This window comes from Sarcophilus harrisii, chromosome 6, assembly GCF_902635505.1.
Source record: "Sarcophilus harrisii chromosome 6, mSarHar1.11, whole genome shotgun sequence".
Classification (NCBI taxonomy): Eukaryota; Metazoa; Chordata; class Mammalia; order Dasyuromorphia; family Dasyuridae; genus Sarcophilus; species Sarcophilus harrisii.
This window is the reverse complement of record NC_045431.1, coordinates 212781213-212807560: the sequence shown is the minus strand read 5'-3', so window position 1 is coordinate 212807560 and position 26348 is coordinate 212781213. Positions and strand designations below refer to the sequence as shown.

Here is a 26348-nt window from a genome sequence, read left to right as displayed (position 1 = left end):
CCAGAGCATAAAGGATGATCTTTATGTATTTCTTGAATGGAGATAACAGTAAGAGCTCACATTTTCCATAGCACTTACAAGTTTACAAAACACCCAACCCAGCCCACAGGTGAACCTTGTGACATTTATTGTAAGACAGAAAGAAAAGAAGCTGAGGCTCAGGGTAAGTTAACACAAAAGGACTCTTTACTCTTTCTACCACTCTGCTATGGCTGTGAAGAACAGAGTTGTTTTCAGTCTGGAATTAGGCTTCACCTAAATTAATCCCTAATAGAGACAGGCTTCTTTGTATTTGGATAATCCTCTCTGCAGATGGAGGAATAGATTCTGTGTCTTGTCCCTTCCCCCACCACACACCCCCATTTCATTGACTGTAAAAGTAGGAAGAGAATATGTATGCAGATGTCTAACATAACTATCCATTAGTCAGAATGATGACAGTCCCATTTCCGCAGAAGTTTTGGAAAGCTCTTTTGTCAATTGTCCTACAATAGCCTTCCTCCCCACATGAAAGTACTTAGTAAATAGATTGTTATCCTCTTTATGCAGATGGAGAAACCAAAGTTCTCAATTAAGTAATTTGCTCTTTTCCCACAGCTGTTGGAGCCAGGATTTGAACCTATTTCTCTTGGTATCAAGTTCAGAATTTTTACCCCTACTCCACTTGTCTATGCATCTGGTACAAAAAGGCGATGAAGGCCGAGTTACTTTTTAAATTTATTTTTTGGAAACTGAACACTGGACCAACTATCACTTATATAAGCATTTCTCTTTTTTTTTTTTTCAAATTCCATTTTCTTGCTTTGAAAACTTGATAGGTCACATTAGTTTTAATGTATGAAGTGGCTTTAGTGCTACAAAATAAGCAAGAGATCTTTCCTAATTATGTTTAATGTGTGTATGTTTATACACAGATATTTGTAATATATATGATAGTCTGTTACATATATGTGTGTGCATATATATACAAGACATATAGTATAATAAACATATATATAGATATCTATATTTTGTAGTATATATGTAGTATATAGCATATATATATAGTTTATAACACATATAAACTATATATAGTATATAGTCCATAGAAGCATTGTATAATATATATGTGCCTATATATAGTATATATAAGCCTATATAGTACATTTATAAAGTTATATATATAGTATATATATATATATATATATATATATATATATACATACATATATATGTATGATCCTAGAGTACAGTAATTATCTGTTTTTTTTTCCTTTTAAATCTGTTCAGTTAACACAGAACCTGTCACATGATTGGGATTGATTGTTATTTATCCTTCATTATTGAAAAGGACCATGACATCAGGAAGGTGATGCTGTGACCTGCAAGCGAATTGGATGTAAGTGAAAGAGGGTTGAAAGTCTTGATGATTGCTTGAAAGGGTAGCTAGGTGGCACAGTGAATAGAATTTCAGGCCTGGAGTCAAGAAGACATCTCCCTGAGTTCAGATCCAACCTCAGATGCTTACTAGCTATGTGATCCTGGGTAAGTCATTAAATCCTGTTTGTCTTAGATACCTCATCTATAAAATGAGCTGGAGAAAGAAATGACAAACCCTTTCTTTGACAAGAAAACCCCAAATGAAATAATAAAGAGTCAGACATGACTGAAATGACTGAACAGCTATTGATTGAGACTATACTTCTATTAGGACATTATATCTTTACCTCGAATTGATCAAGTGTCCACTATCCCTCCCCCCTTTCTCTCCCCACCCCAAGTTTTTTACATATAAATGATTGTCTAGCCATTTTTTTCATGGGAGTGGTCAACTGAAAGACCAACAAAGGCCTGGAAGTAATGGCTACATTTTGTAGACTGATAAAAAACCATTTGAAAAGTTTCCTGGTGCTATTTCAAATCCAGCCACATTCTTAGTCTCCAAAAGAATCAGCTTTTCAGTGTCTTAGAGCTATCACTTTCACATCATGGGCCCTGATTTTATACTTAGTTCAGTTTTAATATTTGGAGACTTTAGGCTCAGGAGTGATCAAAGAAAACTCAAAGAAGAATCTATCTCTGTAGATAGTGTGGACATCCTTAAATTCCCAGGCAACAGGCCTTATATGCATTGCTGGAAACTATTTTGCATGAGTTCATTATATCCCAGCCAGAGCGTGGCTCAGGATCTCTTCTGCTCACATAGTCCAAAGAAATATGATGCTTCCTTAAAATGCAAGCTCAATAAAAGTGAGATTGCACACGTGCCAAAAATCCAAAGGCCAACATTCAATCCTGATTACCAAGTGTTACCTGGGTGGAAGGAAGAAGAGCTGATGAAGCATCATTTCGTCTGGAAATGGGCTTTGGGACCTAGCCCGGGCATTTTGATGAATGCCTGCCATCCCAGTGCAATGGAGCTCAGGAAATGATTTTAAGATGATCATATTGGCCAACACTTTTCTGGAGATTTATAGCTTTCATAGCACTTTTGTAGCCATTCTCCCATTAATGTCCTCCTCCCGTGCCTTGGTATTGTGAGAAGGTGACCTTAAGATCTAACGGTCTGTGCAAAGTGGGCCAAATACTGGCTGGTCTGTCCAGCGAGGGGCCAGAGTTTGTGTGGAGGTTTAACCGTAGAAGCTTTCCCATTGGGAGATGTATTCTTTGGCGGCATGAACTCATGTAGATGATCTATGAAAGCAAGGGTTGGTTGTGATGGTGGAGAAATTCACCACAATGATGTTATCAGAGTTTTTCCCCCCCAAAAAAAAAACTTAGCTCAAGTGCCATCTACTAGTGATACTTTTCATGATTCAGTCAGTCAATAAATCCCACTATAGCCCATCATTGTGCTAATTGCTGAGGATGCAAATATGAAGGAGAGAGACAGTTTCCATACGTAAAGTGCATACAATTTAATAGTGGAAGAAGAAACTGAAAAGGGAAGGTAAGAAGTGTGTGTATGTAAGTATACATGTATTTATGTGGATTGATGGAATACAGTCCAAAGAAAGCAAGCTGGAGGGAAATGAGATCTCTAGCCTGAAAGCTGTCTTTTGTGGTTGTTGCTATTGTTGTTGAGTCATATTTCAACATGTTTGTTGTTTTCTTGGCAAAAATACTGCTATTTTCTTTTTGAGCTCATTTTGAAGTTGAGGAACCTGAGGCAAATGGGTTAAGTGACATGCCCAGGGTCACAAAGCAAGTAAGTATCTGAGGTTGGATTTGAACTCAACAACAATAGCAACAACTACCACCACCACCACCAGAATACATGTTTTGTATTTATATATCAGTGTGCATGTAGGTACATCTCAGGAGAATTGAATTTATTTGGCTGTAGACAACCATGCATTTTTCTCTTGGCATCTCTAGCAGTATGCAAAGTGATTTACATATTGAAGATATTTACTTAATAAATACATTTTCAATTAAATTGAACTGAATAACAGAATGTGGGCTTCTCCATCAGAATATGAACTCCTTGACATTAAGATCCCTCTCCATCGCCTCTTTTCTTTGTGCCTCTTGCTTAGTACCCATAAAGTACTTAATAAGTGCTCACAGACTGGTTGAATAGCTGAAATATTATATTTAATATATCTTATTACTTATTTTAAATGTAGACCAAGTGTTTTGCTGGGCAAAATCCTTTACCAAAACAATTAAGTTTTGTTGCTAACAGATAAGCATAAAAGCCAAAGATGTATACTAGAAGAGTGAAGAAATGCTTACCTTTTGTTTTAGCTCAGAGCCACCTAGCTTTCAGCTAGTATTTCAGCTAGTATTGAGAGATATATAAATTTATCTAACTCTTGGCTAGACAATTATCAGTTATGGAGGAATTTGAACTCCAGGCAGAAACTGGAGTCAAAATTGAGAGCTTTCATCCTAGCCTGGGATTAATTGTTATGGTTTTGTTAGTTGGGTGGCTTGGCTTAGGCAAAAGAGCTTTCAGCCTTGCTTATTTGGGGTAGGTCCTAGAACCTCAGTCAAGGAAGAGTGGAGCTAGAATGATTAGGGGAGCCCACAAGATAATCACAAGGGAGCAGTTCCCATTTTAGGAAGTAATATATACATAGAAACTACCAGAGCAAATTGAGACCATTAGGGAGTAGCAGAACAATGGATATTCCAGAGATGTCATGAGAACCATAATACTCCAGCTGTATGCAATAGTCACATAATATCATAAGGGAGCAGGAAAATCTAATGGAGCAAAGGTTTCATGTTTAAAAAGCAACCAGGCAATGAGACCAGCAAAATGACCTCATCAGAAAATATTAGCATCCTGTAGCATTGAAGTGTAAGTTACCTTTTAATATATTATTTGTTATTTCTGGGACTCTGGTGTACGATTCCTGTACATACTTACAACCCCCACTGAAAGTGTGCACATTGGAGGATTTGTAGTGGTGGACATTCCTGAAGTTTAAATATCTTTATTTTGAAGTAATTGCACCTTGGCTAACTAGAGGGGAAAAAATAAGTAAATTATTTGGGTCTAAATGGAAGTTTTGGGAGGAGTTCTTTATTTTCCAGTCTTCTAACTAATCAAAAAATAAACAAACAATAAACCTAAAAAGAAAAGTAGAGAGTACTAATGAACTGTGAATACCCAAAGCTGATGTATTCTTAAAGAATGATGAATTTTCTGATGAAAAGGTTTCCTTGGGGTGTGGGGTAGTCAAGCAAGGAGTGCAAGATGTGGGAAATGAAAAATTGGTCCACTGTTAGTATTCCCCACTCAAATTACTTTGAGTAATTTGGATTTTCTCTGTAATGTTCCATATTTGGGCAACTAGATGGCACTGCAGTGGACAACAGAGAGTGCTGAGCATAATCAGACTCACCTTCCTGAATTCAAGTCTGGCCTCAGACACTTACTAGCTGTGTTAATCTGAGCAAATCATTTACCTCTGTTTGTTTTCATTTCTTTATCTGGAAAGTGAGCTGGAGAAAGAAATGACAAATCACTCCATGTCTCTGTCCAAAAAACCCCAAATGAAGTCAGAAAGAGTCAGACAGTCCTTAGCCTGAAACTTGAAAGAAATTGAGAATCTCAAAGGAAGAGTTGTGGATGGAGTGCACTTGTGGTCATGGCACACAGAAAGGACAAAGGGACAGGTGTGGGAAATATAACATCTTAAATGTGGATCATCACCAGGACAACTTGATGATCATCAACATTTTGCTATAAAGTGCTATACTTTCACTGAAAGCAAAAACACTGAAGATACATATTTTGCTAGAATGGAAAACTTCAAGTACATTCACTATTTTTACCAAATAAAAATAAAAAAAGATGGGTTGGTCTCAACCCATCTGTGATTTAGGAATTAGAGTCTAGGGATTTTTCTAGAGGCACATGGAGAACAAATTACTTTTCTTTGTCACAGAAAGAGTAAGTGTCGACAGTAGGATTTGAAGACTGGCCTTTTTGATTTCAAGCCCAAATACTCTATCTATTAGAATACATTGCTATAATTCATTAATATTAGATTGCAAATAAGTTGCATCCCCACCTTCCATAGTGCTATCTCATATATTCATTATTAATATATACAATTTTGATCTCTACCTTATTTCTTCTAGGCATATTTCTTCTAACACAGCCTTAAAACTCTCAGCTGTATGCCTTTTGAAGGCAAAGGCAGTGCCATTCTCTATATTTCTTAAAATGCTGAGTTTAGAGAACAAATGTTGACCACATCAGTGGGTAAAAATAGATGGATGCATAAGAAAAGGTTTGCTGGAAAGGATAATAGGTTAAATGAATGAATATGTAGATGAGTAAGTGGCTAGAAGGACTAAAGGATGGGTAGGTGAGTATGTGGTTGACTGGATGCATGATTGAAAAGTTGGATAGATGGGTAAATGGATAAATGTGTGATTTAATAAGTAAAGAGATATGTGAATAGATGGACTAGTTTTTTTATTTGACGATCTTATATTTCTTTGATTTTTCACAAAACACAATGGGCTCCATTGAACACAATTTTCTAAGATACATTAGGAAATATTACTACAAAAACTGACAAAGAACAGGAAGTTAAAAAATTACTGTGATCATTTAATATTTTCTTCCGAGAGTGGGTAAACCTCTAACCCAAGTGAATCAATTTTTAATGTTCTACAAGATGAAGGATGGATATCTAAATCAGAACATTTTTGCCTGAATCTTTTATTACTCAATGAATCAACTCATAAGTTTTATTTGCTTACTATGTACCAGGCATTATATTTAAGTATACAAAGTATTTTTACTTTGTATATTTGTATACATAATTATACAAAAAAGCAAAAAATAATCCTTTACTGAAAAAACTCATATTCTTTAAAAAAAATTCAAAAATATTTTATTTTTTGAATTACATGTAAAGCTATTTTTAAATATTCATTCTATAAGATTTTGAATTCCAACTTTTTCTCTCCTTCCCTTATCTCCTCTCTCCCCAAGGAAGCAAGTAATCTGATATAGATTACACATGTATAATCAAAAGAAACAAAAAAAATGATGAAAATAGCATGCTTCATTCAGCATTCAGTATCCATAATTCTCTCTTTAGATGCAGATGGCACTTTCTATCCCAAGTATATTAGAATTGAACTGTTGAGAAGGACTGCATCATTGAACTTCTGAGAAGGGCTAAGTCTATCATAGTTGATCATCACTTAATCTTGTTCCTTCTATGTACAATGTTCTCTGGTTCTGAAAAAGCTTATATTCAAGTAGGGCAGATCATATAAAGAAATGGATATATACAAGATGCATAATGAATAGAGAATAGGGAAGGATATAGTAGGTGGGAAGAGTACTGGAAAAGGCTTCTTGGATGAGGTAATATTGGAGGCTAGTACTGAAAAAAAAAATTCTAAAGGTAGATGGATGTAAAGATATGGAGGATAGCCAGGACAAAGATGGACTATCCTATTCAAGAAACTCCAAGTGAATTTGATATATAGATCTGGGAATCATTTACACAGAGATAATTGAACCCATCCAGGGGAGTTGATGCAATTACCCAGTAGGATAGTATCATGATAAAAGAGAATAAAACCTTGGACAGAGCGCTGGAGGAGGTTTAGCAGGCATGTTATAGATGACACTCCAGAAAAAGTAAACTGAGAAGGAGCAATCAGGCAGGTAGGAAAAAAACCAATAGAGGTGAGGGTCAGGAAAACCTTGAGAAGAGGTATGTTTGATATAGCATTTGATATATTAGACATAGAATCTGACATGTAGCATTGCGATTCATTGATGTCACATGCTATACAGAGGTTAAGGAATATGAGGATTGAGAAAAGATCATTAGCTTTGGCCATTAAAAGGTGACTGGAAACTTTGTGGAGTGTAATTAAGATTGAATGATGAAGCTAAAAACCTGATTGTGCTGTTTCAAAAAGGCTCAAAGACCAATCTTGAAAATAAGTCATTTGTTTTAGGTTTTTAAATATAAAATTAAAACTGAGGAAGAAAATGACATATCTCTTCTAAATCTTCTGAATCAAAGCCAGTTATCTTTTCTGATATAATAATTATAATATCTGATAATAATCAATAAATATTTTTCATTAACTTTAGAATCCATCAATGTGCTTAAGAGGCAAAAAATACTGAGTCGTTCTCTTGGTGCCCCAGTAATGACCAAAAGAATAGGTCAGCAAAAATCAATACCGTAAAACCCCCCAAATACCAATTATAAGCAGTTTCTAACTCCTGAAGAACATTAATTGTAACAGTTCATTTTCAAGTGAGGTCAGGAGATATTTCTTCTTTCCTCCATGGAAACAAGGCTTTAAATGGTGGTTCAATAACCTAATCAGCCTCTGAAAAGCCTATTCCACACATAAGAGAATAGAGATTGAAATTTAGAATTGGGATAGACTAAAGTTTGCAACCATTTCAACACTTGTTTGTGGTAAACCCTAGGCAAATGATCTAACTTTTTTGTGCCTCAGTTCCTTCACCTGTAAAAATGAAGACATAGGATTGCTTTAAGGATCAAAGGAGAAATATGTCCACAGCTTTGCACACTTGAAAGCATTATGTAAACATTGGCTGTAATATTTATATTGGAAAGGCATAGACAATAAAACTATTGTAAACAATTAATCATTAAGCAGTGATTAAGCAGTGACCAAGTGCCAGGTACTGTGCTAAGTATAGGGGATGCAAAGAAAGATAAACAGCAATAAGAATAGCAAAAGAAAGAAAACAAAACAAAAATAATGGAGAAGACAAAACTTAACAATTCTGTGTGACTCTGTGTGTGTGTGTGTGTGTGTGTGTGTGTGTGTGTGTGTGTGTGTAGAGAGAGATATTTACATTATCTCTATCTCTCTATCTATGATATATGAAAAGTAAATGGGAGATGATCTCGGTGGGAAGGCATTAGCAGTGTGTGTTGGTGGGAATGGCAGGAAAGGCTTCCCTTGTCTCAATTCAATCAATCATGAGGCAGGTTCATTTCTACCTTGTGATGACCCCGTATTTTAAAATCAGTGTGAGTCAGGAATTCAGGTTAAGGGAAAATCTTCAATCTTTATTCTCAGTAGAGGTGAAGAAGGATCGGAGGTAAGGGGAGATTAGCAATGTCAGCAGCTGTGTCAAGAAGCCAGCCAGCAGTCTCTCCCAGCTTCTCTTCCTGCCCCTCTGCCTCCACCCACCAAAATCATCATTTTCTATACAACACATCAGCACTTGCACAAAGAGTGGACGGGGTCCATTCTTTCTCCAAGCATACATATTAAATAGAGTATGGTCCAATTACTATTTAGCCTCACATGCTTGGGACCTCAGTGCATCATTTCAAGCCTCAGCCCATTACACGATTCATGAACCTTGGGAATCTCCTTATTTGGGGTTGAGAGGCAAGTGGAGTAGAAATGAATGGGGACAAGGTGAGGGAACCTCTTCTCAAAATTTTTTCCCCCTAAGAAAAGAGTTGAAGGCACAATCCTTGGTGTTTGCTGGGAAATTTTAAATAAGTGGATCTTTTCCTTCCCTTGTCTTTCCTTCTTTCCTCCCTTTCTTCTTTCTCCCCTTTTCCCTTTGTTTCTGAAAGCAAGGAGTACTGAAAGATATTATGGAGAAGTTACAGGAGGAGAAGAGGCAGAAAGTGGTATGGAGAAATTAAGGAGATGCAGGCCATCGCTAGTCCTTTACTGATGTTATCAGCACCCTAGGAAAGCCATCCCAAAGTACATTCTAATTGCAGAGAAACTAGTCAGTCCTCTTCTCTCTCCCTCTCACCCTATTGCTTCTTCTGGAACATTACTTTCCATCTATTCTCTACATAGCTTATATGTATAGTTGTTGGCTTTCTCACATGAATTATGAGCATCTTCAGAGCAGAGCCATGTTTTTTTATTTTAATTTTTTTCATCCCTAATACTTATCATAGTGAGTCATTTCCATGAAGTCCTGTCAAGTGACTGTCTCAACTTTTATATGTGAGTCAAGAGTTTAGAAGAACTTGAGTCCCAAATGACTTCAGGGGGTTGTGAATGATACTCACTTTAGAATTTTTGAGATTATTTTTCAATTACTTATAAATGGCTTATGGGATGACTTTTTAAATCTTTTTTGGAGACTGCTCCTACTTTGAGTAAATTAGCAGTGGTGATCCCTTAAATGGCTAGATCTAATCTAACCTTCAATGTTCCCATGAAGCAGGAGGCAGACTGGTAAATGCTATCAAAAGTTCTTACTATTTCAAACCATCTGAGAGAATCCAGAATTATTGTTCCAATCTTTAGGACCCCATTTGGGATTTTCTTAGCAAAGACATGGGAGTGGTTTGCCATTTCCTTCTCCAGCTCATCTTACAGGTGAGGAAACTGAGGCAAACAGGATTAAGTAACTTGTCCAGGGTCAAAGAGTTAATACGTGTTTGAGGCCAGTTTTGAATTTAGGAAGATTCATTTTCTGACTCCAGGACCAGCACTCTACCAACTGTACCACCTAGTTCCTCTCCAAAATTGATAGAATACCCAGGCTTTAATCAGTCACTTAGTCCAAATGAGCCCAAATGCCTCTAAACTGGATCCTTTCTAACTTTTGGAAAGATTTAAGATTGAAAACTGCAAGCTGTTCAGCACTATTCATATCACCTACTCATATATGGGACAACTGGAAGTTTGTCATTCTGAATTTCCAAGGCCTAAAATAGCTTCCACTATTCAGAAAATATTTTCCATGGTAAAAATTTAAATGTAACATTTTGATTTATAAAAAAAAATTACCCCATATCATACCATTGATCCCATTTGTGCATATATTTCTGTTGGCTTGATTTTATAATTTCTTATTACTAATTAGAATTCTTAAAAGGATTAGAAAAAGGAGAGGTCCTCTAAAAACTCATCCCAATTTATTGTGGATTGATAATTTTTGAATATATACTCTAAAACTCTAACGTAATAACAAAAAGTAATTTTATCCATCAACAATAATAGACAACTGAATATTAAACATAAAAACATAGTATGATAGTGACTTGTTCTTAGACCACTTATATCTGATATTTGTATAATTTCTCAGATGATATTTTCCATTTACAATATTTCCAGAATCTTAAGCAATCAAGTTGCCTGAGAATGAAACTATTTCATGATTCCAGCAGCTCATGCAAAAACTATCCTTCAGAAAAAGCATCATGGAACAGTTTAACTTCCAAGATAAGCAGACAGCAACTGAAATCCATTGTTTCCTTTTTCCTGACTTGAATTATTTAAAGTCTTGTAACTATAGACAGAGGAGATGGTACTTAAAAGTCTTAGTCACTTTCAAGTTCATAAAGAGAACTGATGAAAACAATTAGAGTAGGAAAAGAGGAAGAATGAGAGTAGTGACAGGAAAAGAAATGCCATACTGGAAATTTTTGACTGAAAATTTGAAAACACATAATAAAATGTAAATATAAACATGTCTTCATGCTGTCCCTCAAATCCATTTAAGAAGAGAAATCTTAGCAATAATTTGAGAATTTCTGTTCAAAGATCAAATTAATAGAAATAGTTGGAAAATAAAGCTTTGCCAGTAATTATAAGTACCTAAACACTGAGTCTTATATTAAAATAAGCTAAATTGAAGAGAAGAAAAGGAAGAAAAAAGTGGAAAATGAAAAAGTTAGAAAGCAAGGAAGCAAAGAAGGAAGAAAGAAAAAAAGAAAGGAAGAAACAAAGGAAGGAAGAGTATACTTTTTCAATCAAGTTTTTTATACATTTTCCATATTTTGAAATTTTTGGTATTCTACAAGTACAAGAAAGGAACCTTTCATTTTATCACAAATAGACATTTGAAAGTTTAAGGTTATGCTAAATTCATATGCAAAAGAATTTAATAATGAGATTTTTTAAAAAAATAAACAGATGAACAGGGGCTGGTTGAGGTCATATAGGACTTAGGCAACAAAGAGAATCTGTGACCTATACCTATGTTGGTGACTTTTAGCTTAGAAAGACCCTAAAGACCTTGAACTCTGCTAGTTTTGCTTTCAAGAACCCATAGTCAGCTCTGCAGCAGGATGGAGCAACAGAGGAGCAAATGAGCAAGGAATGGAGGTTTTCTTAGAATACCACTACATAATCATTTAAGATCCCAATGGCTTTGTGGAGGAATCTAAGCAATGGATGTTCTATTTCTTTTCCCACTTCCCCATTTTTCCTTCCATCTCCTTCCTTAACCATGATACGATTTTAGAGATAAGTCACAACTTTTCCTGTTGTGATTTAGGAGAATCTTTTGCTAAAGAATCCCCTATGCAACTGAATTCAATTCAACAAACATTTATCAAATATTCACAGAAATGCTATTATGTCCTGAATGCTATATCATCAGCCTCTGGAGAATTGGCACAAAACATACAAATATATATATGTGTATGTCTGTATATATATACATATATACATGCATATGTGTATATATAATATATATGTGTGTATATATACAAATATGTATATATATGCATTGCATGTTGCATGCATATATATCATATAATAAATAATAAAATATATACATATAACATAAACAGATGTATATACACTATATAAAAATATGTTTTGTGTTTATTATTGCATAGCAATTATTTGGGTTGGCGAATGCCCTCAGTTTTGAGCTTCCTGTTAGGTTAACACCGTTTACTGTGTTCAGCAGATGGGTTTGTGCCCACAGTAGCTTTGAGCAACAACTACAGTCTGGCATGATTAAGGCTGAGGTAGTGAGGCCCTTCATTTTGAGATCAAAGCAGTGAGGCAGCAAAACTAGGTGCAGTTCTTTCCATCTTGAGGTAAAAGAAATAGGTCTAATTCCTTGAATGACTGTGACTAAAGGAGAATTCTTTTTGTTTAGAGGGAAGAAGGAGATGTTTCTGTTGCTTCTGGCTATGCCTCGTAATACAGGAAAACATTAAAAATGAATTTTCTTTTTCTCCATGAGCCATGTCAGTGATTCCTTGAGAAGAATACTTTACATGAGCAGAAGCAGATTATTCCTCTGCTGCAATGCATGAACATAGGATTTTCAAATACCGCTTCAAGAATCTATTGATTCTAGTGTGGCTACCTTTCTGCTGACAATGAATGAGATTAATGTTTCTGGGAAGGTCAGAGGAAGTAAAGATTACTTATAATTGCTTAGCATTGTTATCTCATGGGCCTGTCAGATCTCAGCTTCTTCTAAGGATCTTTTGTAATGTCAGTATTTTTAGCCACGTATTCTGCTATGGCTAGAGAAACACAAACATTTGCCGGAATGAATTATGGAACATCCCAAGATCATAGTTCTCCTCAGAGAAATCATGCCATTGGGTTCTATTTATAGATGGATGGTTATCCAGTCCACTTCCCCACCCCTTCTACTCCCTTCATTTTCCATTTGACAAAACTAAGGCCTATAGATGTTGGGCAACTAGATGGTGCAATATTTAGAGGGCTGGGCCTGGAGTGAGGAAGACATCTTCCTAAGAACAAATCTGACCTCAGACTAGCAATGCAAATGACTAGCAATGTGACCCAAAGCAAGTCACTTCACTCTGTTTGCCTCAGTTTCCTTATCGTAAAATGAGCTGGAGAAGAAAATGACAAACCATTCTAGTATCTTTGTCAAAAAAACCTTAATGAATTCATGGAGAATCAGACATGAATGAAATGACTGGAGTGTTTTTTATACACATACACACACATATGTATATATAGATATAACTATATAACAGTAATTATATATATAAAACCATATACATATATTTATTGTTTTATATATATAAAACAACACTGTTACATAAAGTATCAATTCTGTATAGTGACTCAACCAGCATCATTGTAGGTAGCATAGATGAGATGTGATCCTAAACTCTCTGGTTCTCATGGTCAATACTTTCCATTGTTCCACATTACTTTTCTCTCTCAATTCAGCCTCTCCATAGCTCAGTAAATATCCTTCATGAGAGTTTTGTTCATATCCTTTGACTACTTCATTCTTGGGGAAAGTGTTCTTAGTCTTACAAAAATTAGTCAGATTTTCACAAAAGATATTTGTTGCAAAGATTTTTTTTTCCTAACTGATAGCTTTTCTTCTCATTAATACATTTATTTTCATTTTAAAACTCTAAAGAAATATTTTGTAATCAAATAATTCTATTTTTATCTCTTATTCTACCCATGATCATAGATCTTAAAGATATTTCCTTCTATTTTCCTCTTTTTATTTATGTGACATCACCTGTATTACTCTCTATTATTCCATGTTACTTTTCTCTTTCAATTCAGCCTCTCCATAGTTTAATAAATATCCTTCATGAAAGTTTTGTTCATATCCTTTGACTGCTTCATTCTTGGGAAAATTGTTCTTGGTCTTACAGAGTCAGGTTTTCAGAAAAGATATTTGATGCAAAATTTTTTCCCTAATTAATAGTCGTTCTCATAAATACTTTTATTTTCATCTTAAAACTCAAACAAAATATTTTGTAATCAAATAGTCTATTTTTATCTCTTTTAAACCTTCTCCCCATGATTGTAGATCTAAGATATTTCCTTCTTTTTTCCTTTTTATTTATAATATGTCACCTCTATACAGGTTCTGTGTCCATTTGGAGTTTATATAATATAAATATTGTATAAGTATAGTATAAGAAAATAATAAAAAATACTTTCAATAAAACTGCTCCCCAGTTGTAAAAACTAGTTATTAATGAGTAGGGATTCTATCCTCTCTTTTCTATTCATAACTGAATATATGCCTCAAGGAGGTCAGTGATAGAAATGAAGATACCAAATATACTATAATAATCATAATAATAACCTTTGTAGGAGGAAAAACTAGAAAGATAGATTTTGCCATGAGGGATGACTGAACAAATTGTGATATAGTCATACATGTCCTAATATTATACCTCAAAATGATGATTATGAGAAGGGAAAGAAAAGAAATACCTATTGTATGCCAGGCACTATATTAAGTACTTTTAAAGTATTATCTTAGTTGAAAACTCTGTGAGGTAGATATTATTATCCTCATTTTATTTATGAGGAGACAGATTAAGTGACTTCCCCTGAATCACACCACTAGCGAGTGTACGAGGTGAGATTTGAACTCAGGTCTTCCTGACTCCAGTCCCAGTACTTTACTTGTATCACCAGCTGTCTGTTATGACATACATAGAAAGACACAGGATTTGTATGTGCTGATGCAAAATAAAGAAGGCAAATCAAAAGAAGAAGATGACTTCTATTTTGTTCAGTCTTTTTAGTCATGTCTGACTCTTCATAACCCCATTTGGGATTTTATTGAAAAAGATACTGCAATGGTTTCCCATTCCCTTCTCCAGTTCATTTTACGGCTGGGGGACCTGGGCAAACTGTGATTTGTAAGTGCCTGAGGCAAGATTTGAATTCAGGATGATATTGGGTCTGGGACTCTAACCATTGTATCACCCAACCACTCAAAGAACAAGATTATTCTGTAAATGCGAGCTGTTTGTAATGATCTTAATGGTTCTAGAGACAAAAGGATGTAACATGAAATACTTCTCCTGGAAATAGGTGGTGATGTAAAATGTGGAAGTTTGCATGTATTCTCAGATTTGATTTTTCTGTCAATTGTTTTTGCTTAACTGTTTTCTTTCTTGGAAGAGATGGATGGCAAAGGAGAACCTATTGAGAATAACAAAAATATTGCCTCTCCTATCCATACATCTCTCTCTTTTCTTGAGGCTACTATTTTAGTTTAGAATCCCATCATTTGCATCTCAGTTATTTTAAAGTCAAAGCCTTATTCCTGATGACTAATGTCACCTTCTCAATCAAATACTCCTTTTTGTCTCTAGCATAAGATATATACTTGTCTACCTGCCATTTATAGATAGTTCCATCTCCCCTTTTAAATTAATTTCTCTTTACACTGTTTTGCATTCTAACTTCCAGCCAATTTAGCTGATTCTTGTTCCTCATTAACAGCTATCTTGTTTCATTTCTGTGTCTGTGAGAATTTCTACCAAATCTGGGATATTCTTTCTCCTTGGAATTCCTTAGCTCCCTTCAAACTTCACCTAAATGTCACCTCCTGAACAGAGTTTCTTAAACTTTTTCTACTCATAACATCTTTTTTACAGAGAAATTTTTATATGATACCGATTATAGAAAATAAATATACAAATCATAAATTTATAAAAAATATGCCATAACTTTACAACCTCCACATTCAGTTACATGACCCATGTGAGACGGCAAATCACAGTTTAAAAAGTTTTGCTATAGGAAACCTTTCTTAGTCTCCTGATTATATCTGATTCTTCTAATGCTAAAGTTTCTTTGTCATTTCTTTGTTTTGTCTTTATATTCCCCAAACCAGTCACAGTTCTTGGGACATAGCAGACACCTAATAACTTTTTTGAAATGGAAAAAAGGAGAGAAAATTACAAACTTAAAAAAAGAAAGAAAAGATAAAGAAATAGAATCATAAACAGTAACAAACAAAAAGAAACAGCAACAATGAAAAATACGTATAAGCCAAGATCTCATTCCAGATCCTCTGTGTCCCAATCTAGTATTGCTTCTATTATCCCACAAACTTGGAAAATGCAGTGTATATTATTCATAAAGAATTTTTGTTGTTGTTCAGTCATTCAGTTGTATCCCACTCTTTGTGATTTCATTTGAGGTTTCCTTGGCAAAGAGTATTTTACTATTTCCTTCTCCAGCTCATTTTACAGAGGAGTAAACTAAGGCAAACATTGTTAATTGATTGCTTATGGACTCACAGTGAATAAGTGTCTATTGATCTCAGGAAAAGGAATAGGACTTCCTTACTTCAGGACTGGTACTCTCTCCTAAAGAGCTTATGATGTTATAATGTCAAGGGCTAAAAAGATCCAAGTGGACATTATGCTATTCTTTTTGAATCTCCACCTGCACATAACTGGTGCTTAATAAATGTTTATTGACTGACTATTCTCTAGGTCTTTATATGAACATTCTTTGCTGCTAAAGGTAATGCAGTAGAGTAAGGGCAGCTGTGAGTTACATTTGGTTGGCAAGATCAGAGGAAATTAGTATACATTTGTGAGTTGGTAGTTTATGAGTGGTTCTTACGCTGGGATCTGCAAACTTATTGCTGCTGTTGTTTTTAATATTTTGAGAAATTCCCATCAATATAACTGGTTTCCTTTGTAATCCTTTGCATTTCTCTGTCATGCATTTAAAAATATTCTGAGAGGAGATCATTAGTTTCATCAGAGGAGCCTTCAGGAATCAGAAAAGGAAACCATGAACATTTGAAATGTTCATTTCGATATTGCAGCTGGTATCTGTGTGTGTGTGTGTGTGTGTGTGTGTGTGTACACATGTGTATCTGATGGAACAAGATTCAAAGGAATGCACAAACATCCAAACATGACTTTGCTTTGTTTCTGAGTAATTGAATTCAAAAGCCATTTCGCCAAACTTAAATTTAATGAGAATAATCAAAAATTAGCATTATTTCCTCGATAATTCATAGGTTCTTCCCTCTGCTCCCCAACCCCCACCAGTTTACAGATAGCAAGGTTTTAGAAAACATGTGATTTCTAAGAATTGCAATTACACTGAGTTCATTTGGGGATCATTTTTGCAGCAACAAGTAACAGAATTAGAGGATTTCTCATCTCTCATCATTTCTCATCTTTCATGTGTTATTTTGCTGCAGTGAAATTTAAAGAGATGATAATGCATTTGCTACATTTTAGGGAGTTTGCCTGGGTTGGATTGGTGAATTAGAGTTGTGGTCACAGAGATTTAGGAACCAGGCTTAAGATCGGCTGGTAAAGTGGAAGGAATATTAGATTTACAGGCAGAAGACCTGGTTCTAACCTTTACTATGCTACTTAGGACTAATGTGATCTTGGAAAAAAACAAACAAAAAAAACAAAAAGCAAAACAGTTTTTATTTCTTTGGATCTCAGTTTTCTAAACCATGATATAGAGATGAGATCAGATTAAATAATTTCTTGTCCTAATTGTATAACTGAGGAAAACAATATCACAACTTCTAAGGAGACTGTAAAATTAATTATTAAGTCACAAATTTTGATTATAAGAGAAACAAAAATGATCATACAGTGTGCTGTACTAGAAGGGAATTAAAATTTAAACTTGGGTTGTTCTAGAAATATTGTCCCTGGAGAGAAACAGGTGACAGCTTGATCTGAGGAAAAGGAAATGATCAGAGACAAGTGAAAAGGGAATCCCTAATAAACTTAGATTTTTATTCTTTTCAAGAGATTTGCCTTAGTAAAGGGTATGGGAGACATTTCTAGCTATTTCAACTACTCTATCCTTAATGTATTCCAACAGGGATTTAGGAAGCTAAGGCTAGCATGAATTATCTGAGTTAAAATAAGTAAATAAAGGACAAAAATCATCCTCTGTGGGGCTAATTCCCCCTCTGTTTCCATCCATACTGTTCTCTTTCCCTCTTTCCTCCCTAAATTTATTATCTATTAATGAACATTATATAATATTTCTGGAAGCATTTTGGGGGCCAATACATGAAGAATTCATGTACTTTATCTTGTTTTATATCTAAGATAAAAAATGGTATATATGCACCTTATAGAAGACAGGCAGTTTTAGACATTTAGGGCATTTTGTGGCATGTCTCAGTGGTTCTTAGAATGGAAACATGAAATTAAATTTTAAAAATTTAAATGTAAAATTAAAAATGGCTGATACTATTGTTACTTCCCTTTTTAATAGATAAGGAAACAAGGTTAAATGAGGTCAAATAACTTGTCCATTATCACATAGTTTGGTATATGTCTAAGGTAGAATTTGAAATCAGGCTTTTCTGACTCAATTCAGTATTGTTTTTGGAAAATTCTGATATATTTCCATCTTCTTGGGGAGAAAAAAACTTCCATAATTTATTGTTTTTAAGTTTTAATGTTGTTTTACAATATTTATTTTTGTGACAATTTAATTCTACTATGTTGTCTGAAAATAAAAGAAGTACAATTTTGGCCTGTGGGAAATTAAGCAGGACTTTTCTAGGAGCAATGTGGTAAAATTTTATCTATTTTATGAAAATTAGAAAAGAATATGCATTTCTTGTTTTCATTTGCTTCTCTTCATATGTATGTTGATTTCAACCTATTAGGACAATATTCCAGAGCCGTGATTGCTTCACTATTAATCTTATTTGATTTGTCATATTCTTAAAAATGAGTTATAAAATCCTTTTCTAAAACAATATTTTGTCGGTCTCTTCTTGTATAACTGATTAGCTTATTTTTATGAATTTTAATATGGAAGTTTGTTGAATATAAATTGAAAATTGCCAGAAAAAGAGGGGGGGAGTCTCCCATGGCAACAAATTGAATCCTAGAAAGAGTCCCTAAAGTTATCCAAATGACTCCTTAAAAAGAAAGAAAGAAAGAAAGAAAGAAAGAAAGAAAGAAAGAAAGAAAGAAAGAAAGAAAGAAAGAAAGAAAGAAAGAAAGAAAGAAAGAAAGAAAGAAAGAGAAAGAAAGAAAGAAAGAAAAAGAAAGAAAGAAGGAAAGAAAGAAAGAAAGAAAGAAAGAAGGAAAGAAAGAAAGAAAGAAAGAAAGAAAGAAAGAAAGAAAGAAAGAAAGAAAGAAAGAAAGAAAGAAAGGAAGGAAGGAAGAAAAAGAAAGGAAGGAAGGAAGGAAGGAAGGAAGGAAGAAAAAGAAAGAAAGAAGGAAAGAAGGAAAGAAAGAAGGAAAGAAAGAAAGAAAATCGAGTTTTCTAAGGACAGTTTCCTTTCAACTTAAATATGTTGTCTTCCTTGAGAAACTCCTTGAAGGAAGGGATAATATCAATGTAATATTTGTATTCTTTCTACAATATACAGCAAAATAACTGGCTCATAGCAAAATTAAAAAGAATATACATTTGTTGAAAGTGATCTAAGGGGAACAGCTAAGTGGTCCAGTAGATAGAGCATCTCTCTTGTAGTCAGGAGGGTCTAGATTCAAATCTGAGCTCAGATACTCAATACTTATTAGGTGTGTGACCCCTAATAAGTCACTTAAACCCTAATTGCCTAGCAAGAATAAAACAAAATAACACACACACACAAAAACAAACAAACAAAAAATGATCTAGGAAGGCATCTTTGTTCCTTCTGAGATACCATTTATCTGTAAGGAAAGTGTTAATAAAATACATTTTCCATAAGAGACTCTTTGAGAAATATCATAGTTAGCCAAAGTGACCTTTCAGGCTCCACTGGGCTAACCTCGTTTACATGGAAATTCAGACTCTGAAATACTAAATAACCTGTCTAATTAACTAAGAAGATTAGATGGTCATAAATTTAGGGCAGGAAATGATCTTAGAGACTATTTAGTTCAATTCTCTTAATCCTGCAGATGAGGAAACTGAGATCTGTAGAGTATAAGTCAATCATTTAATCACAAGGATTTATTAAGTGTTTACCTTTAGAACTTAAGTACTAAACACTTAAAAAAAGCAAAACAACCCCACCTTCAAGGAGTTTCTGTTCTTTTATCTAGAAACAAAATTTGTGTTGGGAGTTTTGAACCTGGGTCATTTAACTTCAAATTCACTGTATTTTTCAAAGGTATTATAAACAACATTTATGTCTCAATCTCAAGCCCTCTCTACTCCCCTAAGCTTTATTGTGGCACACTAAGTAGAATATACCTGGAGAAAGAGCAACTAGTTTCGAATCTCCATTCTGCTACCAATTAACTTGACAGCCCATTACATCTTGGCAAGTCACCTGCACCTGCTCAGTTTCCAAAATGCAAGATATGGGAGTTGAACTAGACAGCCTCTGAGAGACCATTCAATTCTAAACGTGTCATCCCATCATTCCATAAATGGAATCATCAGCCTCAGACAGATCGAGAAAGATGGAGCATTTTGATAAACTGGTCAATTCTTCCTAACAAAATGATCTGATATTGATGTTCCCCATTCTAGGCAGGGCTATGCACCAGCAATCACTGGACCCTCAGTGTTAAAATCCAATTATATTTCCCTTCAGGTTTTACTTTTGTTGCTTTCATTAAACAAAACAAACAAAGAAAAGCTATATATCAGGGAGTCAAAGAACACTCCAAAATCATGTCTTTTAGATACCATCATAGAAAACACTCAGGAAGGCCAGCATTTACATAATTGTTCATTACTCCTTCTGAGCACTAACAGATTGACTCAAAGTTGTCCATTATTTGCTTTAAACTAAAAAAATAAAATAAAATAAAATACTACATATATCCCTACAAAAAAAGTTCTTCCGGGGCCATTTAAAGGCAGTCTGTCTTTAGATACGGGTGAATCATAAATGTGGATCAGAAAAGATAGGATATATCTGGTACTCTGGAAAAAGCAAGTAAATTATTTCCACCCTCCTAACACTAGCCATAAAAATGAAGTGAAATCTCAGTCTAAAAGTATTTTATTTAAGTTAAATAAGCCTGAGACAAATTGAATGCAAAATGTACTGAGAGTGTTGGTTGTCTAAGTGCGAATATAGTTATAGCCATATGGCTGTGTGTGTGTGTGTGTGTGTGTGTGTGTGTGTGTGTGTGTGTGTGATATCTAGTGCCAAGACATCTGAAAAATCCCAAGTTTCTGGAAACTCCCAGAGAGCAGGAACTTCCTGCGTGTAGATGCCCAAGAGATCTCTATCCCTTCATCAGTGAGCTCCATTCATAGAAATGAAAGAAAGAATCCAAGTAAAATGCTGATAAATGAATAAATGCCAAGAATATAATTAAGACAATACAGATTATATAATTATCTCTGAACTATTTTTTTTTAATCTAAGAGGCTTTATTTTTGCCATTTCATGAAGATACTGATGCACATGAAACTAAGTGATTTTATGTCTAGAGTCTCCCTTATCTCTACAGTTATTTTAACAAAAGAGCATTGGATAATAAAGACATTTGAGTAACCTGACTTTGACAGGAATGGGAGAAAAATAAATCTAAAAGCCACTCAAGCAGGATCTTTAACGGTTTTGCAAATCAAATGGCTGCAGGAAAGAATGCAATGATTGAGTGACATTTGAAATCATGTTTCTTTTCCTCAGCATTGCAGGGGCTGATGATCAATTTCTGTGCCATGAATAGCAAAGAAAACAGAAGGCAAAACTTGAGGGAGACTTGGCTGAAGTTCTCAGATGCACTTTACAAAAAAGAGCTACTGCTCAGACTATGGAAAACAGACTTGTCTGGAGGATCAAGCCTTGGTCTCAGACGGAATAAACTTTTCCGACAAAGCTGATGAGTTCTTGGCTCTAAGACACTGGCTCACAGATACTTTCTAAGATCGAATGTTAGAAATCATTAGGTGTCGACAGTGATTTCCACATCCTTAGCTAAAGCTCCCTTTTATGGCAAGCTGGAACCGCTCAGGTCCCCGGTATAAGATCTCCAGAACCCACTGGACATGGCAAGCTCTGCCATAGATCCTTTGTGGTTTACTGCAGTGCATTCATAGTCAGACGAAATGGCACTTGGAAATCAGGATGCTGTGACAGGGGATTTCTTTCTTAACCTTAGGCACAGTGAGATTCTCAGGAAATCACCCTTAGCTATTGATTGACAAAGCAAAAAAGAGATCCTTAATTCAAAGATACAGAGTTGCTTAGTATAGTATCAGCTTCGGGGAGTCAAGTGGGGAGCTCTGAAGGGATTCTCCCGTGAGACTGCAAGGGCATGCGGACCCAATAAACCAAACCGGGGGAGGGAGGTAGAGGAAGAGAAGTGGAGACTGAGGTTCTCACTAACCTTTCTGCTGCTTAAAGGATTGGATCGACCCTGAGTGGTGAACCATGTTCGTTCAGTTGAGCTCTGGGGAACTCACGCCAGTGCTGCAGGGAGAGAGAGCACTCCGGAGCTCCTCAAGATAGGGAGCTTCTGGAGCTGTGGGCAACCCGACACCTGCTTCGGCAGGCGCTCTGCTGGAGAGGCTCTCCTTCTCCCCCGTTGTCATAGAAACCAAAACGGGAGGTCCAGCGTCCTGACTCCCCTTAGTGGATACTTTGGGAAAATTCCCCAGCATCAGTAACACACAGACAGCCCGGAAAGGATGCTGTGCGTGGTTCAGGCTTTCACATCCTAGGAGAAACATGCGTAGTGCTCAGCCTGGGGTTATAAATAAGATAAAGGCAGGCAAGCAGGATGGAAAACCTCCTGAAAAAAAAAAAAAGTCCTAAAAGTTGATTTACTTCACCCTGGGAGGACTCACACTGAGTGCAGCTATAATTAGCTCAGTTCTGCAAGAAAGCCAAGGTTGCAGGTTGGTAGGGGGGGCATACCTTTGGAGATCGAAAGAATATGCCATTGAGCTCAGTCCCTTCATTTTATTGATTAAAAAAAACTTGACCCCGGGGAGGGGAAATGACTCGACTAACATCACACTGGATGAAAATAACAAAGCCAGAAGCTGAACCCAGATTCTAGAGAAAGAAACTAGTATTCTTTCCTCTGAGACAGCTGGTCTTCTGTAGATGGAAAGGTGGAAGGGACTTTGGGTTATTCAATATCCTTCTACCTCTACACCTTCAATTTACAGATAGGGAAACTGAGGTACAAAGAGTAGAAGTGGTTTGACCAATGATTTCTCGGTAACAAATGATAGCAAAGAGTTTTGAATCTGTCTTCTGACCCCAAATCCAGTGCTCCTACTGCTGTTCCTCATTGGTATTGCAGTCATACCTGGATATCATGTAACACTAAATATAAAGGAAACTGAAAACTTCAATGAACCAGATGAACTAAAACAGTAATCACATTAATAGCAATAACAACATACAAGTATATATACACACGTACACACACAGAATGAGAGAGAGAATGAGAAAGAGAGAAACAAAGAGAGGAAGAGACACACACACAGAGAGACAGACAGAGACAGTGGCAGAGAGACAGAGACAGAGAGGAGAGACAGAAAGAGAGACAAAGACAGAAAGACACTGACAGAAAACCAGAGAGAAGAGAGACAGAGATAGAGACAGATTCAGAAAGACACACAGAGACAGAAAGAGACAGAGAGATAGACAGACAGCAGAGACAGAGAGAGAGAGAGAGAGAGAGAGAGAGAGAGAAAGAATAACTCAGAAGCTGCAAATATTAGTGTCAGACTTGACTTTAGTGTTTAACTATGTGGTTCAGTCCACTTAATTTACCACTGAAATATTTGACTTTCTACAGGTCAAATACCACAAGTTTCCTTATCTATAAAATTGGCAAAAGGATGGACTAAATATATGACTTCTAAGATCTTTACTACCTCTCAACTCCCTACAGTCCTAACCCAAGATTCTTTCTAATATACCGTGGTTGTCAAGCTCCTACTCTTTTTTCATCTTTTGCCATCATAATAGTGTCACTTCAGAGCAGAGATAAACAATTGTGTTTTGTTAGTGAGACCAACTGAGAAGAAAGATGGAGCCCCAAGTAAATTCAGGAGGGATATGTAATTTCTAAATTGGATCCATCATGTTGTTTTTTGTTTTCTTTCTTTCTTTTTTTTTTTTTTTTTTAAATTTTTTTTTTTTGTTCTTTGAGCATAGCTAGGCTGCGGTACCAAGTGCAGAGCAAGGATTCATAATGATGATCACTGAATACTCCAAGAAAGGAGGCATTAAGTATACAGTTGTATATTTGTATCGAAGCCATTTTAAAAAGACAGATATCTCTTTTCTTTACAAGGGAAATGGTTTATATGCAGGTTTCTTACCACAGGTAAATGCGTGCTGCCTAGGTTCAACTACTGGTATTCTATTACTTACTAGAAATTTGACTTAGAGCAAATAATTTATCCTTCATGAGCCTCAATTTCCTCATCCATAAAATGGAGATTCTATTCATATAAACTACCTTACAGGATTGTTTTGAGTGTGAGATTTTTATCTATCACTCTGTCTCTTTATCTATTTGTCTATTTAACTCTATTAATCTACCTATCTATATATAAACATACACTATATATATATGTATACATATACACATGTATATCTGTATACCTGTTGATGTACACTCTTTACATGCTATGATTATGAAGCAGCTACATATGGCAACTGCTGCATGTTGCAGCATAGACAATGCTGCACAACAGCACATAGACAATGATGATCAGTAGATCAATAACCATTAATTAAGTGACTATTCCATGTAAGCTAGATGCATAGATCTCTGAACCTGGAGTTAGGAAGGCTTATTTTCTTGAGGTCAAATTTGCCCTCAGATAATTCCTAGTTGTGTAACTCTAGATATGTCATTTCAGTTTCCTCATCTATAACTTTAATTTCCTCATCTATAATTTTAGTTTCCTCATCCATAAAATGAGGTAGAGTGGGAAATGGCAAACTACTTCAGTATATTTGTTAAAAAATAAACCCAAAATAGTGTTATGAAGAATTGAATATGAGAAAATGACTGAAAATGTGCCAAGCAAGGCTATACATGTATGTTATTTTGTACTTAGAATATATCCTATAAACTATTATTATTACAAAAAATCATATAAATATTCAAAACGCTCAAAAATGTTCTCTCCTTTACCCAAGATAGTACCATATTGGAAATTTCCACAACAGAACCACTTCTTTAATTAAGAGAGTGTCTGCAATAGGTCCCTTTTTAGTTATTCCATTGAAACCCTTACTCCCAAACTTAATTGTGACAAAATAGTGAATCCGTCTTATGAACTTAGTCAGTGATAGTTTCCATATGTCTATTGTAATAGGCCCAATCTATCAGTCAACTGACACATATTCATCAAGTTTCTGCTAGGTGATGAGCACTCTGCTAGGCTCTGAAAATACAAATGAAAGGATAAAATAATCTTTCTTTGTAAAGACCTTACATTTGAATGGGACAGATAATAAGTATATGCTTAAATACAGACAAAATCAATATAAATCCACTAAATAGAAAATAGTTAAGATAATATGGAAAAGTGGGTTCAGGGAATGCTTTATGAAGACAATGGTTGTTGATTATACACCATAAAAGAGAGGGGCATGGAGCAGATAGGTGGTGCAATGGTCAGAAAATTGGCCTTGGAGTGAGTAGAAGCTGAGTTAAAATCTGGTTTTAGATACTTAACAGCTGTGTGACCCTGAACAAGTCACTTAATGCAAAATACCTCAAAAAAAAAAAAAAAAAAGAAGAAAGAAAGAAAAAGAAAGAGAGTGGCTTTATGGAATAAAGGTGAAGAAATAATGTTTTCTAGCCATGGGGAAGATTTCAAGGCAAAAGCACAGAGATCAGAAATGGACTGTCATTTGTGAGAAACCCAGAAGAGGCTTGTTTGGTTAAATAAAAAAGTATATATTGCTATTGTTGTTGTAACATAGCTAGCATTTATAATGAGTTTTCATTTTACCTTGAAATACCTCTGAGAGGTAGAAGCTATTACTACCCCATTTTATAGATGAGGAAACTGAAGTAGACAAACTTAAGTGACTTAAACAGGATCACCCTGTAATAAGTTTCTTTAGCTGGCTTTGAATTCGGATCTTCCTGATGTCTGGCCCAGCATTCAGTGCTCCCTAGATGGATATGAGAGAGAGCCAACTTCAATAAGACTAGAGAAATAGTTCTTGAAAAGTCAAATCAAGGTGGGAGACGGAATGTTATGCATAGGAAAATGGGAAGCATAACAATCCATTTGGGATATATAGTTCCTGAAGAGGAATAAAAGATATGACATTGGAAAGGGAAGTGGGAACTAGACTACAGAGGGCCCTCAATATCAAGTTGAAACTTTTATGTTGTATCCTATGAAACTGTCTTACAAAGGCATAGTGATTTATATGATTGTGTTACTGATGAACATACACAGTGATGAAATAATTTGAAATATAGGAGCCATTTTTCAACATCAAC

General features: G+C 35.3%; 1 protein-coding gene across 3 annotated transcripts in view; it reads right to left on the bottom strand.

Annotated features, from left to right (window-relative positions):
• Positions 1 to 22569, bottom strand: part of ANO3 (anoctamin 3) — a 314333-nt gene extending 291764 nt beyond the window's left edge. For 2 of the 3 annotated variants that reach the window (XM_031942598.1, XM_031942600.1), the window contains exon 1: positions 22242 to 22569. In XM_031942598.1, the coding sequence (XP_031798458.1) occupies positions 22242 to 22287 (46 nt within the window). In that variant the 5' untranslated portion in view covers positions 22288 to 22569. The remainder of the gene's footprint in view (positions 1 to 22241) is intronic. The other variant, XM_031942597.1, reaches the window with a different exon arrangement.
• Positions 22570 to 26348: the final 3779 nt, after the last annotated feature.